At 56.0% G+C, this 16,369-nt stretch overlaps 1 protein-coding gene across 3 annotated transcripts in view; it reads left to right on the top strand.

The window, feature by feature from the left end:
- Positions 1-16,369, top strand: part of RASGEF1A (RasGEF domain family member 1A) — an 84,726-nt gene that overhangs the window by 50,926 nt on the left and 17,431 nt on the right. Inside the window, exon 1 of one of the 3 annotated variants that reach the window (XM_077780086.1) lies at positions 138-209. The exons of the other annotated variants lie outside the window; for them this stretch is intronic. Within the exon in view, the coding sequence (XP_077636212.1) occupies positions 192-209 (18 nt within the window). The 5' untranslated portion in view covers positions 138-191. Of the gene's footprint in view, positions 1-137; positions 210-16,369 lie in introns of those variants that run through there. 3 annotated transcript variants of the gene reach the window in all.

Here is a 16,369-nt window from a genome sequence, read left to right as displayed (position 1 = left end):
TTCCCCGGGTCTAGCCCCGCCCCTGGGCCCCGCCCCGCCCCTCGGGAGGCTGCGAGCAGGAGGGCAGCGGGTATGGGGAAGCCCGCGGGCGGGGTCGGGGGGCGGGAGCTTCCCGGGCGCTCGGGGAGAGGAGCGGCCGCACGCGGGGCGCTTGCGGCGCCAGGGTACAGCGCAGGGTGTAGGCGACCAGGATGTTTCTGGAGCCCCAGGTAGGCATGCGGCACGTGGCAGGTGCGGGGCGGCGGGTCGCGAGGCGGCGACGTGGGTGCGCACGCAGGGCAACCCCTTGGTTGCAGCAAGGCCGGAGGCAGGGGGTTCTTGAGCCGCCTAGAGCTCGGGAAGAGGCGCTGACCTCCGGCAACTAGTGAGACCATCCAGAACATCTCTGGCCAGGCTCGGCTCAGAAGGAACCTGCCCTTGGGAACCACTCCCTCTGCGTGTCCGCAGTGGGGCACCTGCTGCCAGGTGGGCGGCGCCCGGGGCTCAGCACCGGTGGGCGGCTCAGGCTGCCGCTGCCCTTTCTGGTATGGCTTGCTGATGCCAGTGATCATCTATGGCTGGGGGGTTCCTGCCAACCTAGTGGGGGCCCCTGTGGTGTGAACGGGGGCCAGGGAGGCAGGAGACAGCAGCCCCAGAAGCAAGGCAAGGAGGAGGATGGCTGCCCTGGGACTGGCAGTCAGGCTTGATAGAGCCAGGGCGACCCTGAATCCTTTCCCGGACTTGACGGGCACAGAACCACCTGTTTGCCCTGGAGGAGGTCTGTGATGAAGTGGGTACGTGGGAGGTGTGTCTGTGTGTGTGCCATGTGTGGGCGAGAGTGAGAGTATGTGAAAATGCAGGCGTGTTTATATATGGGGAGTGAGAGCGGGAGAGGAGGAGGGAGAGGTGTGTATGGGGGCAGGGTTGTGCCTGTGTGGGCACACAAATGCCTGCGTATTTAAGGAGAGTGAGCTCCAGGGGCACTTCGGGAAGTGTGGGCTCCAAGGTGAGGGGCAGCTTCCTTTCTGGAGGGCTCAGGAAGGGAGACTAAGACTTAATCCTGAGCATGAGGCAGTGTGATGCATTTCTGTGGCTGTTTGTTAGAACCCACCCTTGAGATGGACTGGTGGTGTGATTCAGGTACAGATGCTGCCGCTGTCCCAAGCCCCCTTAGCATGTAGCTGACCGCATAGACCTGGGAGCTCAGTGTGGGTGGGGGCACAGAAGAGGGCCTCAGCTGAACTGGCCAGCGCAGGCTGTGTCAAAGACGCAGAGCTCATTGGTTGCTTCATTAATTCACCTATTCAGCACAAGTTTATTTTATTTTATTTTTTAAAATTATTTTTAAAATGTTTTTTATTTAGTTTTGAGAGTCAGAGAGATACAGCATGAGCAGGGGAGGGTCACAGAGAGAGAGAGAGAGATACAGAATCCGAAGACAGGCTCAGAAGACAGACTCTAGCTGTCAGCACAGAGCCTGACGCTCAAACCCACAAACTGTGAGATCATGACCTGAGCCGAAGTCGGACACTTAACTGAGCCACCCAGGCGCCCAGCACACATTTATTGAACACTTGTTGTTTGCGGGTACTGTGAATTCAGCAGGGAACCAAACACACGACCGTCCCTGTCCTCATGGAGCCCACCTTCTAACCAGTGAGAATGGGGGAAAGCACCATCAATAAATACAATGTGAGGGGCACCTGGCTGGCTCGGTTGGAAGAGTGTGCAACTCTTGATCTTGGGTCATGGGTTCAAGCCCCATGTTCAGGTGGAGAGATTTCNCGAACCCACGAACCGCGAGATCATGACCTAAGCGAAAGTCGGACGCTTACCCGACTAAGCCACCCAGGCGCCCCAGGTGGAGAGATTTCTTAAAAAAATAAATGTAGAAAAACTTAAATACAGTATGGAATGTTGCATGGTGGAAAGTGATAGACAGAAAAAGCGAAGCAAGAAGGAGGAATAGGACATNCGGGCACCTCAGTCAGAATGGTTTAGGTCATCTGCAGAAACAAAACAACCCCCGAGTCCAGTGGCTTTTAACAACACAGTGCAGTTTGGACCCTGTGCCACGTCTTCTTCACTCAAGGCTGCAGGCTGACAGGTTCCGTGGCAGAGGGGGAGAGAGGCTCCTGCACTCGTATTTTAATGCCCCAGCACAGAGTGCCACCTGTCCCTTCTACTTGCTGCTCTGGAGCCAGACGAGTCATGTGGCCGCACTCAATCTCACTAGGACCAGTAGTGACAGTGCTCAGCTCGGCAGGTAGGGCCCAGTGTACTGAGCGCGACTGTGGGGGGGCGCTGTTTGTACCTTGGGTATAGGACAGTTAGGGGAGGTCTCTGCATGTGTGATGTGTGCGTGAGGACCTGACAGAGGCGAATGGCGACGGTAGTGGAGGGGCACACCAGGACACCAGGCAGGGCTCTGAAGAGGCCTGTGCGTCCAGAGGCCAGACCTGAGGCTGGATGTCCAGAGCGGAGCAGGTGAGAGGGAGAGGACAGTGGGGCCAGCACAGTGGCCCAGGAGCTCAGACCAGGGTGGCGGTGGGGTGGGGGAGAGAAAGGCCGATTGGGACACACTCTGAATTAAAGCAAGAGGCCTTGCTCAGGGCTGAGATGTGGTGCTGGAGACAGAGCGAGGCAGGCTGACTCCAGGAAGGAGGGCATTGCCCTCAGGGAAAGGTGGGAAAGGATGCAGGTGGAATGGTGGGGGGTGGGCAGGAGGCAAAAACAGTGTGACATCCCCTGCGGAGATGTCACCTAGCAAGGGGGTAGGCAGGTGAGAGAGAGAGTGTGGGCAGAGGTCTGGCACGGAGTGCTAATTTGGAGCTCCAGCTCGCCCTACCCTGTGGGTCCCTTGCTGCCTCCTGGCCATACTGCCTGCACCAGTGCCCGCTGGCTCAGGACAGCCTGGCCCCGGGCCCATCCTGCCCCAGGCACCACACGGCCGTCTCGCTGGGCCTGCCTGCTAGGGCAGGGACCCTTTGTGTGAGCTTCACCAGGGGCGGCAGCAGAACCTTGTGTTGGCCTGGCTGCAGAGTGTACAGGGGTCTGGCCAAGGTGCAAGGTGTCCCTGGGGACAGCATTGCTGGCAGGCCCTGTACCTACCAAGCACGGAACCACAGTGGTGCTGTCTTCTACGGCTGGGCGGTATGGAGGGCTGCTTGGGGGCGTGGGCAGGGTTTCGCTCAGGAATGATGCAGCCTATGTTGGAGCTGTACCTGTGGAAGTTGCCTGCACCCTCCATACCTAGGGGCCTCCTGGACCTCACTCTCCAGGGGAGCCACTGGTGGGTGACCAGAGGAGGGCTGTGTCAGCCAACAGAGCCATTATATCTCCTTGCTCTTCCTTCTCCTAAGCTGCTGGAAAACTTCTAGTCGCCCTTGGAAGCCCATCTCAAAATCACCTCCTTCAGGAAGCCCTCCTTAACTTCTTTCTACAGAATTAGTCCCCCCACGCTTGTGCTTCCTCGGTATCCAGCACAGACCCTGGTTCTGAGTTGCTCGTACTGCACTATGGTATTAGATCTGTCTGCCCTGGAAGATGCTGAGGTCCATGGGTTCTTCCATTTCCAAGGGTGCAGCACAGGTCAGGAGGACTTCATGGGTGTTTGTTGACTGAAGGAAGGAAGGAACAAATACAGACGTGGAAACAGCCCGCGGAGACTACTTAGTTCTGTTTCCTTGTTTTACATGTGTGGAAACTGAGGCCCAGAGGGGCCTGGCTTACCTGAGTTCAGCCTGGAGTCAGGGGCAGAACTGGCTCCCAGACCAGGATGCCTCCACTATGCTAGGTTCTGGGCTGGCTAGGTCCCTGTGGGTTCCAGAACATGGGGCATCCGTCAGGCAGACAGGTTGAGGGGCCGTGGGGTGAGCAGTCAGGTGGGAGCATATGGACAAAGGCATCGGGGTCTTGGGGTCTCAGGAGAAAGAGGGCAGCCGGGGACCTTTACTGGGGTTCTTCGCCCTCCCCCCTCCAGAGTCCTGAAGCTTCTGAGGACTCGTGGTCTCCCTGTCATAGGCAGCATTTCTCTGGTAACCCACTGCCCTGTGCCTCTGCCTCCAGTGGAATAACCCCTCCCTCCCTGGCCTGCTCACACCCGCGTGCCTGGTCAGGGCGAAGCCCACGGCATTTCCCAAATGTCAGTGTGGCTGCCACACTAGCCGCCCCCTGCCTGAGGTGGGGCTGGCTGGTGTGAGTCAGAGGGCCTGGGGGTTGGCTCGTGGGTCTCCCTTAACCCTCAGGTCGCTGCACCAGTGACACAAGGGGAAGCCGAGACCCCCAGGTCTAAGGCTGCAGCAGCAGCAGGAGGCAGGGGGAGCTGACATTCATCTCAGAGCCTGGCCTTCCTGTGAGCATCAGGGCCCTGAGCAACATCCTTAGAAGAGGGCTGGCAGGGTCCCAGAGGAGAGTGGAAACCGGCAGCACCCAGCCCAGAGGGCACGATGGTGCAGGGTCATGGGTGTGTGGCCCGGAAAGCCGGCTGTGAGCCAGGCGGCTGACCTGGGTGAACGTTGTGTTCCTGGCCAAAGGCTGGGACACCTGCCGAGCTGGTGGGTCCCAGGCCACCTGCTCACACACACCTCCCCTCCTGCTGCCGCTGGAGTGGATGTCACAGCACCTGCTCCACATAGACTGAGTGGGGATATCTTTGGGGTTAGGGACATCTGTACCGAGGGGAGGTAGATAGGTAAGCTATTGATTTTTTAAAAGTGTATGTTAAGCAATTGGTAATGGAACTGTCTCTTATTAGTTTTAACAGATTTTCAATGTGGCTTCCTAGAAAACCTAAGAGATTGATCATATTACCTGTGCATAAGGAACATTCTGCCTCTTCATTTCTAATGTATCTTTATTTTCGTATCTTATTGTGTTTTCCGAAAGGTCCAAAGCAACATTAAATAATGGCAGTTGTCCTTGGCGTGATCTTTGTTTTAATGAGAAGGCCTCTAATGTTTTACTGAGTCTGAAATTGGCCCTAAATTTCAGTAGATATTCTTCATCATGAACGGGTATGCATTTCTTCTGCATTAATTGCCAAGAGTGTTCACCAAGAATGGATATTAAATTTCATTGAAAGCTTTCCTATATCTAGCAAGATCATCAAATTCCTTTCCTCCTTGGACCTATTAATGTGTTGACTTATTAGCTTTTCTGAGCTAAATCATCCTCATGTTTCTGGAATAAATCCCACTGGGTCAGACTCAATTGTGCTTTAAAATGCTTCTAGGTTCATTCTACTGATAAGTTGCTTAGGGTATTTTTCATCCATATTCATAAGTAAGAATTGATATGTACTTTCTATTATGGGATGTATTTGTCACATTTATAAATCATGGTTATGTCAGCTTTGTAAAATGAATAGGAAAGTTTTTCTATATGAATTGTGTAGTTGAAATAGTTTGAATATCTTATAAAATTATCTTATTCTCCAAGGCTTGAAATAATTTATTTTAGAAACTGTCTCAGCCAGCGGTTGGTTTAATTTTTCCCTAAGGTCTGTTTGGCTGTCAACTTACCTTAATTTGCACCATGGTTATTGGTCTTTTGGGGTTTTAAGCATTTTTAGTCTATTTTGGTTATTTATATTTTCTAAATAATATCCCAGTTCAAAATGCTTACAGATATTTTAGCACAGATTTATAGAGTCGATTCTTTTAAACTTTCTTGTCCGTATTTGTGGCTAGATTCCCTTTTACATTCTTAGTAGCTGCAGTTTGGGTTTCCTCTCGCCTTCCCCCCGCCTCCCTCCCAATATCCTACTTTCCTCCCTCCTTCCTTTTCTCCCACCCTTTTGTTGATTAGAACTGCCAGAGGTTTATCTTTTTATCTTGTGGTTTCAAAAGAAAATCAGCTACTAAATTCAATCAGCAAATTCTGCTTTCTTTCGTTAAATACACTGTCTTTTAGAAATTCCTTCTTCCAGTTTACTTTGCTGCAGTTCTGTTTGTTTAGAAGCTCTTTTTGAATCAAGTGCTTTGTTCATTTTCATTTTTTCTTGTTTACCTAAAAGAAGTCTATGAATTTTTCTCTGAGTATGGCTTTGGACATATCAAGTTTCATGAGGAGTTTTCTTATAAGGGTTATTTCTCTGATGTGTCTGTAAGTGGAGAGTTTTAAAAAAAGTTTTTATTTATTTTTGAAAGAGAGAGGGGGGCAGAGAGAGGGGGAGAGAGAGAGAATCCCAAGCAGGCTCTGTGCTGTCAGTGCAGAGCCTGATGTGGGGCTCCATCTCACGACCGTGAGATCATGACCTGAGCCAAAATCAAGCTACGGATGCTTAACCGGCTGAGCTACCCAGGTGCCCCTGTGATTGGAGTTTTCATTGCTTCTTCAATAAAAACATGATTTAGGGACATTTTTAGTCAAGTGGGTAGACTTGTTTCATCCTTTGTTCATTAATATCCAGCTGTTGTGTTGTGTGCACAGCATCCTGTCACCTGTACATTTCTGTGTGGGGACTCTGGAGGGACATTTGTGGCCGGCCCTCGGACCCTGGCATGGCACCTTCCCCTCTGCCAACACCGCCGCGGTGCTGAGTTTGTGGGGCCCCTCTGTGCACACTCCAAGCACACTCCCACCCGCCTTCAGCCCACACCTGCTCTCCTTTCTCCTGAGCCTAGGCTGATGGCTCTAGGTTTTATGTCAGATCGTGGTGGTTACACTCAGCAAGCTTCAAATCTCAGCCCCCCATGTTGGGTCTGTAAGATCTGAGCTGATGACTTACATCCTTTCAGCCTTTGTTCCTTTGTCTGGAAAATGGGATGGTGGCTACCTTGCTGGCAGCCCGCGCAGTGCCTTCCATGGAGAAGCGTGCTGCCCTGGGGAGGGGTAGAGGCAGCGGAGCCTTTGCGGCTCCTGGGGGCTGGCCAGGTTCTGGCTACTTGGTCATGAGCCCCCAGCCTAGGTGACGTGGGGTGGGTGGCAGGAAAGCTGCTGTGTTCAGGGAGTGTACACAGGAAGTGGGAGGCTTTTTGTTGGAGGGTCGAGATGTGTGCCTCAGTCTTTCCTACAGGCTGTGGCCCCTGGCCAAGGCCGTGGTTCCCTGGGCCCACCAGGGAGGCGGGGACACAGAGCCCTTCTGCTCCAGGAGCGCAGCGGGGTCCCAGGGGCAGTACTCTGGGTGTCTGCCAGGAGGATGACAATTCAAGTAAAGGAAATTGATTTTTATTTGTTTTTAAACACAAAGGAAAATCGTTGCTCGGCCTAATTAGATGTCATTTAAAAATAAAGGAACCGGGTGTTCTTTTTTCCCGTACCCCAGCAACCCCAGGCAGCCTAGGAGGTGGAGGCTGACACTCGCTCCTGAAAGGTCTGAGCCATGGCCTGTACCCCACCCCACCCATCCATCCTGACGGGGCACAGCCTCCCTGCCTCTCAAGGACCCTCAACTCCGATGCGGTCCCCTCACTGTCCCAATCCCTCAAGGCCATGCCTGCCCCGCTCCCTCCTGGAAGCTGGGCTCTTCCTGCCTGATGGCGGGAGCTCCGGGTGACTACTCGGGCTCCGAGTAGCAGCCCCGCAAGTGGACGCTCCACATAGGAAGGGGGCCCTGGGGGGCGACTTCAGTCGAGGCGGGGGTCTGCACCCTGCTCCCCCAACCCTCCTCCGCCACCGCCTTGAGTGGACTCCCAGAAATGACAGGACTGGCTCCCAAGTTTATTGCAGTTTGCACTCTCTCCTGTCCCAGACTGTGCCCGGCTCAGCCTCCAGGAGGCCAAGTTGCCTGCCCACGTGCAGGAGTGCTGGGGTGACCCCTGTGGAATCCGGTGGAGTCGGCCAAGGAGGGAAGGAGGCCAGAGGGGAAGGGGCGGGGAACGCGAGGCCTGAGTGGCCCGAGTGGCCCGAGTGGGAGGCCAGCGTGCCAGCCGCCGCCCTGCGGGAAAGGGCAGGGATTCTCTGAAATCCTACCTGCTCTGTCCTTGGGCCTCCCCGGGCTCAATAATGGGACGGTTATTGGTGGACAATGACATTCTGTCCCTTGAGCAGCCCCCAGAAGAAGCTGACTGGACAGAAAGGGAGAAAAGAAGGAGGAAAAAAATGAGGAAAACAGCCGGGCTCGGCAGAATTTGTACTTTGGAGTGTGAAGCGGAGACGGCAAGATTCCTTCAGTCGATTCGAATAGTATTTGGTGCTAGGAAGGAATTCAGAAGGAAAAAAAATGAATCATGCGTCCGTAACAAAGCTTTAATTATCAGCATCGCTCCCTAGGCCGGGCCTTTGTGGAGGAGGCAACTGCGAGGTGCTGCCTCCCTCTGGTTCCCATGGCAGCCGCCTCCTGGCAGGGGTCCGGTCTGCAGCCCTCCCTCCGCCAGGCCCCAGGACCGCCCCACCAGGCCCAGAGGGTCCGCCGAGCTAACTTTGGCCCTTCCCCATGGCATCCGTGAAGGTGATTTCTTGAAGCTTGGTTTATGTAAAAATGTCAGCCCTTGTCCTTCGGGAGCTCGGGATGCCCATGCGGCTGGGAGGATGGGGACGTGGGAGCAGCAGGGAGCTCCCTGGCCCGACCTGTAGGGACGGGCAGGCCATGTTCTCCCAAGGACTTCCGTGATAGAAAGTCCCTGGGGGTGCAGAGGCCTGTNAAAGTCCCTGGGGGGGCAGGGGCCTGTCACCCCTGCCACTTCCCACCCTGGGCAGGGGCTGAGCAGACACTCCGAGGCCAGAGCCCAGCACAGAGTCCCCACACGCCAGGGCAGGGCAGTGCAACCAAGCCAATGAGTCTGCCTGCCTGGAAGCAGCGGGTGGCTTCTACTTTTTCCCTGTGCAGGAGGGGGCCTGCTGGCCGACCTGGGCATGGGGAGGTGAGAGGGACCCCAGAAGTGGGATCAGCACCAGCCCCCATCATCTATGTTAGGAAGGATGCAGGTACTTTGACAAGTCCACCCAAATGAACAGGTTCTGAGCACGACCTGAGCATGGTGGCCTCACGGTGGCATGCTTGCTACCGCCTGTGAAACGGGTGCTAGAGGTGCCGGTTTTTTATAGAGGAGGGCATGGCTCCAGCTGGTGGGGTGGTCAGACCTCGCTGCCAGTCCCCTGGACCCCCAGCTCATGCTTGCAGCCAGACCCCAAGTATCTGTGGTGTGTGGCCCCAGCAGACAGGACCAGAGCTCTCTGGTGCTTAAGGGGGATGCACAGCAAGTCCAAGTGAGGAAGACCTGAGGGCTGGGGTTTGAGGAGAGGACAGCTTCCAGGAGGGAGGTTCCTGCCTTAGGAGCATCTGAGTTCAGGCTGGGGCTGCTCACGCCCTTCTGCTGTGATGGGTGGCCTTCCGTTCCTGGTGATGGGGAAGCCAGAGGGCAGGCCTGGGGCTGCTCTGGGTGCTGGGGTGACGTACAGCTTGCAGGGTCCTGGCTCCTGAAAGCTCTTGCACTCACCAGAATCTGTGGAAATGACTGTGGCCTATGCACACAGACTCTCTCAAGCAGGTGTGACCTGTGCCCTTTGCAGATGATGCCCCGATGGCCACTGGCAGGTCAGTCACTGGGCAGCTGGCAGTGCCACCTGGCCCCAAGTGGGGGTAGAGGCTGCCTGAGATGGTCTGAATGCCCAGTGTGGGATTGCAGCTCTAGCTCCATGGAACTGGAGTGGGAAGGGGAGGCGAAGGAGGGGGGGACGTTGAGCTTGTCATGAATAACAGGTGTATCAGAGAAGTGAGGAGAGGAGGGAGGACCAGAGAAGGGAGGTGGCTGTGCTTGGGGCCCATACCCCTCCTCCCCCTGTCTCCCTTCGGACCCCCACTGCTCCCCACTCCCTGGCTGTGGGTGCTACTCTCTCTGGGCTTCCAGCCCTCACCCTACCCGTTCTGTTGGCCCAAGGGTCTGGCACGCTGCTCCCTCAGCTAGTCTGGGCTCTCCCGCAAGGGTTTTCTGGCTAGTTAGTAGGATCCAGGAGGTGGGGGGGGCCCCTATGAGTTTCTCCCCCTCCCCCGGCACTCAGCAATGAAGATAGGACTCCGGAGGCCATGGTGAAGTGACATGTCCATTGCTGGCCCTTCTGGTTTTGCTGCCATTTTCTAGTCTGTGATACTAGTTGGGAAACAGCAGGATCACAGGATAGGGAAGATTAAGTGGGATGATGGGGCAACGAAGGAGGCATTGTCTCTGCCATCTGACCTGTCCTGCTTGGCGGGGGTGTGGAGGTGTGGGGTGAGGCCTTGGTTTTGCCAGTGGAAGGGAGGAGGCCCGAAGATGCTGGCCACTGCCTCAAGGCACAGAAAATGCAGGCACAATGCGTGTGAGTCCCTGAGCCTCCGTCCACACCAGGAGGGCTCCTGGACCTCTCTCCCCTCCCCAGTGGCGGCAGTCGATAGGTGGGTTGGGCCCCTTGGTTCAGTCCCTGAACACGCAGCTTTCTACTCTTCTGCAACCCCCAAAAGGCAGATTTGTAGTTATAATTTAGAGTCACAGCGTTCTGGAGNTTCAGAAGGTCCAAAGAGTAGGCCAAAATCTTCACTACTGCAAAGGATCCACTAAAGGTTTACAGGGAGCTTTTGCGTGTGCACCAGGAATCCTGTAAAAGTGGTTGGGGGCGGGGAGGGGGGCCGTGCATTGAAACAAGCATTTCATTTACAGATTTGTCTTGCCACCTCCTGCTTAGAATTCCCTGCTGTGCAAAGTGAGGGTCTCCTCAGCCAATTCCTCCTCCTGGTCTGTGCCTCTAGGGGGTCGCTTTTGGATCCCAGGAGAGCCTCCTGGAAGGGGTGCCTCAGCCTGGACAAATGCCAGAAGAGTCTCCCTGGAGACCCACGTCGGCAGTGGAGAAGGCAGGGAGGGCACCTGCCCACAGCGGCCCCGCATGGCTGAGAGATGATCAGGACGTATTTGTTTGGAAGTGAGCAAGCAAGACGTGCTCCAGGGAGGACTCTAGAGGGCGAGTGGGATGGAAGGCTCACGGGCCTTGGTCTCCAGAGGCCTTGGCACCAGCCCTTCCCTCTGCTCACAGTGCTCTTCCTTTTCTAGAAGTCTTTTTCAAGTCTGCTCAGACCTCACCTCCTCAAGGAGGCCAGTCTCTCCTGGGTAGGTTACCATCTGCTCTGTCCCCACCCTCCTGACCTTCTTCTCTTCCAGGGCACTGATCCCCTTCTGACCTCTAATATCACATCCATAGATATGGATCGTCATGCATGGCAGCCACAGCCTGCTCCAGGGGGGCTTAGTGGGGACAGAGAGCCTTGTTTCCTTCATTGGTGGATCTACGGTGTCTAGACAGGTCTTCGTTAACATTCGTGGGTGGGTGGGTGAGTGGATGGATCGGTGGATGGATGGATGGATGGATGGGTGGGTGGATGAGTGGGTGGGTGGATGGATGGATGGATGTGTGGGTGGGCAGATAGACAGGTAGGTAGGTGGGTGGGTGGATGGGCAAGGGGCAAGGCCTCTGTAGAGCCCTCCACCTCCTCCCCCACCCCAGTGCAAATGATTTCAGAGAACCAGACAGCCCTAGAAGTGTGATGGGGTCCATTGTGCTCCTCTCTAGCCCTGGTTGTTGCTGGCCCTGGTCCAAGTAGCCAGCACGGTTTTCTCCCCAGAGTGCAGCCTCTGAGTGTTAGTGGGGCTCCTGCCTGCTCCCATCATGGCTGGATTTTTCTGGAACCAGGACGTAACCCAAGATAGCTCCATGAATACACTCATTCTGAAATGGCTGCCAAATACTGCCCTCTTGGTTAAGTGGCCCACCATTGTGGGGTCACAGGCTGGCCCCCAGCTCCCTCCAGGAACACTTTCTCTGCCCCCAGCCAGCCTCTCTCTGTCTCTCCATCTCTCTCTCTCTTTTTCCTCCAGCCAAAAGAGGGGAGACTGGCAAGATGTGTAATTTTCAGTTGCTAATTGTGATGCCCTGCAGCTTGCTGAGCTAAAAATAGTCTTCATTTTTGTTGAGTAGGTTAAAAAATAGAAGCCCACGTGCTGCCTCCAAGAGCAGCACCCCTGGCAAAGCCTGGCGGAGGCAGGGGCCAGCTGGGGCCCCTCTTCCACCTCCTGCCAGATCCCTGGGGACTCGTGCAGGATGGGCCCTGAAGGCTGTTTTTGTCCCTGTTTTCCCCGATGCTGGGATTCTTTGCATCCATAGATGAGCTTCTGGGAACCCATCAGTCCCTGGAATTAGATGCAAAATGCTGTGGAATGTGCATTTATCCATGTGTCCAGGGCAAGGCCCTCAGCCTCCATCTGATGCTCGGAGGGTCATGCCCCAGCCAGGGACACTAGTGAGCAGAAATGACAGTCCTGAGAAGGAGCAGAGCTGTGGGACAGACATACTCACTGCTGCTTGCCTGAGCAACATTATAGAAGTGCCGTGAACTCTGTCCTCATCTGAGAAATGGGTGTGTATGTGCTGCCCCCCCTCCCATCCTGCCCCGTGTTAGAGGGTATTACATCAAGTGAGACGTGTGATGCCCAGCATATGGCTGGGCTCCAAATCCCGATGATAGGTTAGTCAAAAGAAAGCTTATGTTTGCTTCTATGTTTCTCAGAAATTTCCCGAATTGCAGACTCCAGGATCTGGAAGAGGTCCTAAAATTCTTTTTTTTTTTTTAATTTTTTTTTAAGGTTTATTTATTTTTGAGAGAGACAGAGCATGAGTAGGGGAGGGCTAGAGAGAGAGGGAGACACAGAATCCGAAACAGGCTCCAGGCTCTGAACTGTCAGCTCAGAGCCCGACGCGGGGCTCGAACCCACGAACAGTGAGATCTGACCTGAGCCGAAGTCGGATGCCTAACCAACTGAGCTACCCAGGCACCCCGAGGTCCTAAAATTCTGACCGCCCTGGGAACCTGCCCCAGTTCTTCCCCTCCAGAGTTGAATGGAGGCCTGACACTGTTCCTGTCCCCTCCAGGGGCTGTCGTCCCCACTGTTGACTGGGGCGAAGTTGGCTGTGTCTGCGGCTAGCCAGTTATCTTTGGCTTCTTCCGTTAATTTTTCTTAAGTGCTTACTTCCCACAGTCACCCTGGGTCGGGGTTGAGCCCTGCCTCCCCTTTCCCAGAAGATGCCTTGGGGGGCAGAGCTGGTGTTGGGAGCAGGTAGCTGGATATCAGAGGCCAGGAGGCCCCAGGGCCCCAGAGCCTCACGGGATGAGGCTGCCCTGAGTCCCTTCCTGCCCAGAGCCGGGAGGGAAAAGCCCCTGTGGGACGAGGCAGTGAACTGGAGACTCCCTCCAGGGCTGGGAGGCCAGGGAGGACGGCCAGTTCGTATGAGAGCAGACCCTGGGCATGGGAACACCTCCAGGAAGGTGCACAGCGCCGCCCCGACAGCCGTGAACACGGACGACTCTGCACACAGATGCTGCAGTAACTGGATGTTTCTCTAGAGTCAATGTCACTTATATCCCTTACTCAAGTATATTCAAGTAAATTGTTTGTGACAACATCAGCTCATCGGCTGTGGGGGTGTTTTTGCAGATCATTGGGCAGTGTGATCCCCTCTCCCTCCCGGGCCTTGCTGGACATCTCAGTACAAAAAGCAGGAAAGGCACTCAGGGAGTGTAGCCCTTCCCCAGGCCTGGGAAGACATGACAGCGTATGGGGACACATAGGGATGGGCACGCTTGGGTGCTCACAGCAGGCCCTGGACCTCCGTCAGAGCTACAGCTCCCAGGGAAGGGGGTTGGGGGTCGGGGGCAGACGGGAGGGGGGTGCAGGGTCTGGGAAGGCCATCTTGTACACCTGGAGTTTGTGAGAAGATCTGTGTCCCAGGTCACAGGAGGTATGGTGTGTGGCTGTCCCTCCCAGGGCGCGTCTGGCTTTTGCACGCGTGTGGCTGGAAGCAGATGCCCTCCTCTCTGTTTTGCTGCCCGATGGAGGGGTGTGGAGCCCTCAGGGCCCGAGTTTGTGAGGGCCACATCAGAAAGCACTGTGGCCGTGAGTGACACTCTAGCTAAAGTCTCTTAAGAGGCTGCAAAAGGGAATTTGATTCATAATCTTCTACAGAAAGCCCCTCAAAACCCTTTTCTCCTCTCTGCCAGGTCTCTCGTGGCACTGGGGCTGCCTGCGTTCGTGTCACTTATTCTCTCGAGGTCTCTGGGACTGTCTGCCCCACTCACTGTGCTTCCCTCTTCTCCTGGGCCCTCTGTCCAGGCAGCATCCACCCTCCTGATGCCTTTGTCAATGTGTTCCTTAGAACGTGTGCGTGTGTGCGTATGTGCGTGGGTGCGCACGTGTGTGTGTGTGAGATGCAGGGCAGCTGCGAATACTCAGAAGCTAAGTACTTTGGCTGAGCTGCACTGACGCAGAGCTCCAGACTGTGCCCTGTGGGAAGGCACCCAGGGACCGAGGACCGCGTGCAAGCAGTCGTCGGCCAGGCTGAGCAGAACCCAGACAGCACAGCGTTTACTTTCTGTGCTACGACTGCCTGGTGCATGAGCACTTGCTCTGGGCTGGAAGCCATTTTCCATGAGTTCTCCCCTCCTGCACTCCCACACCCTCGCTGTGAAGTTCAGGGGCTGGTGTCCTTGTCTGGTAGTTGGCCATGAGTGTGTGCCTGTTGTAGGCATGGGGAAGAGGCATGGAAACAAGACAAACAGATGCTCTTTTGCAAGCCCGGCTTCTGTAGGGATCAGGGCCTGAGCCAAAGCGTATGTGCCAGCACTTACTGGAGAGTGTGGTCCCAGAGAAGCAGGAGGGATGGAAGGGGGGTGATTGGGTAGGGGGTGCCTTCCTATAGGAGTCGGTCTCACTGATATGTTTGGAGAGGCTCTGTGAAGCTTCTGTATGTCAAACAATCCATCTGGGGTGGGGGAGGGGAATTTACTGCTGCCTCCTATGTCCCATTGATCCAAGTTTGCCCCTGGGGTGTAACCTGGCTATACCCTGACTTCTGAGTTGTTCACGGGGCCTGGATGGATCCACAGAGCATGACCTCACATGAGCGAGAGCCCACAGCCGAGGGCAGGAAGCATGTGGTCTGCTGATGGCCGTGAGGCCCTAGGCCAGAGGCAGTAGGTTCAAATCCACGGCAGCCAGTGCTGGGCCACTCAGGTGTCATCGAGGCAAGGCAAAGATGTGGTGGCTCACAGTGACATCAAGTCCCACTCATAGGGCGGTAGCTTCCGTTTCCTCATCTAGCCCTCACCACTGCCCTGCCAGGGAAGTGGAGTAAGAAACGATCCACTGAATTGACAGCAGAGGAAACTGAGGCTCAGAGCAGCTCAGAGGCTCGCCATTGTCATCGAGACGGTGCGTGTCTCCTGACTCCATTCCGGACTCACTCACCGTAGTCCCAGACCTGAACCCACATGAAAGGACTCTGGTGGGTGTGGGCGGGTGGTCATGTGTGGGGGTGCAGACAAGGAGCATTCTAGGAATGGAGTTGCAGGAGGCTGAGGGTTCCCCAAGGTCATGTCCGTTACTGGACTGTGCGGGGGCAGCAGGTGTGAGCCCTGAAGCAGGGGTAGCTGCGGGACCCCTCTGTGGCCACTTCCTGTTCTGGGGACCAGCTGCAGTTGTGCCAGATGCAGCAGAGTGGTGGTGGTGGTGGGGAGGCCAGGAAGGGGCAGGAAGATGGAGGGGGTGACAGTGGGGCCCCATTGCTGTCCCCGCCTGGCCTCCTTCACCATGGCCAGCCTGCTGGACACTGCCAGTGGCAGGTATCGAAGGGGCCCTCGGACTCTGCCTCTACCAGGCCAGCCTGCCCTGCCGCCCCATCACACATCAGCCCCTAGAGTGCCACTCTGCCAGGGTGGGGCAGCGGTGTGGCCTGTCCCCTGGCACCCCAGCATCCTTGAGACTTGGGGCACAGAGGCAGGTAGGACTCCCCTCCTCCAGAGATGGTGCCCCCAGAGAGCCAGGCAAAACCAGGTTTGGAATGGGCGAGTGCTGGCACGTGGCTGCTGTCTCTAAACTCAGAGCAGGCCCCCCAGAGCCGGAGCACCTGGGCACCTGGGCCTGCCCTTGCGCCCACCTGGCCCTGTGAGGAGGGTGGGAAGCTCGCAAGGCCCGGCTGCCAGGAGAGGGTGAACCACTTTCACCTGCCTCACTGTGAGCTGGGTGAGTCTATAATTAGAAGGTGCTTGCCTTCCTGCCCAAGCAGGGAAGGGAGGGGCTGCAGAGAGTCAGGAGGCTGGGTGCGAGTCCGGGTCGGCCCCAGTTAACTGGGAGCAGAGGTGTGGGTTCCCGGCTCAGCATCTGTGGGAGCTGGCGTGGGGGGAGCTGGTGTGGAAAGCTGGCCCGGCCCAGCCCCATTCTCCCCACCTCCGGGACCTGGCCTCAGGAAGCTTCCAGAGCTCTCTTCCCAGTGTCCACAGCCTCCAGCCGTGTTTGGACATTGCCAAGGGCAGCGGAGGCAGAAGAGAGGCTCCCTGTGCCTCCTGCCCCCATGTTCCCCTGGAAAACTCTGAAAAACCGCCAGTGCCTGGACAGTACCCCAGGCCAGTTAAATCTGTTGTTCAGGGGCT

Source organism: Crocuta crocuta, unplaced genomic scaffold (assembly GCF_008692635.1).
Source record: "Crocuta crocuta isolate KB4526 unplaced genomic scaffold, BGI_CrCroc_1.0 scaffold170, whole genome shotgun sequence".
NCBI classification, from domain to species: Eukaryota; Metazoa; Chordata; class Mammalia; order Carnivora; family Hyaenidae; genus Crocuta; species Crocuta crocuta.
Note: the sequence above shows the minus strand (reverse complement) of the source record. Positions and strands in the feature narration are given on the sequence as shown.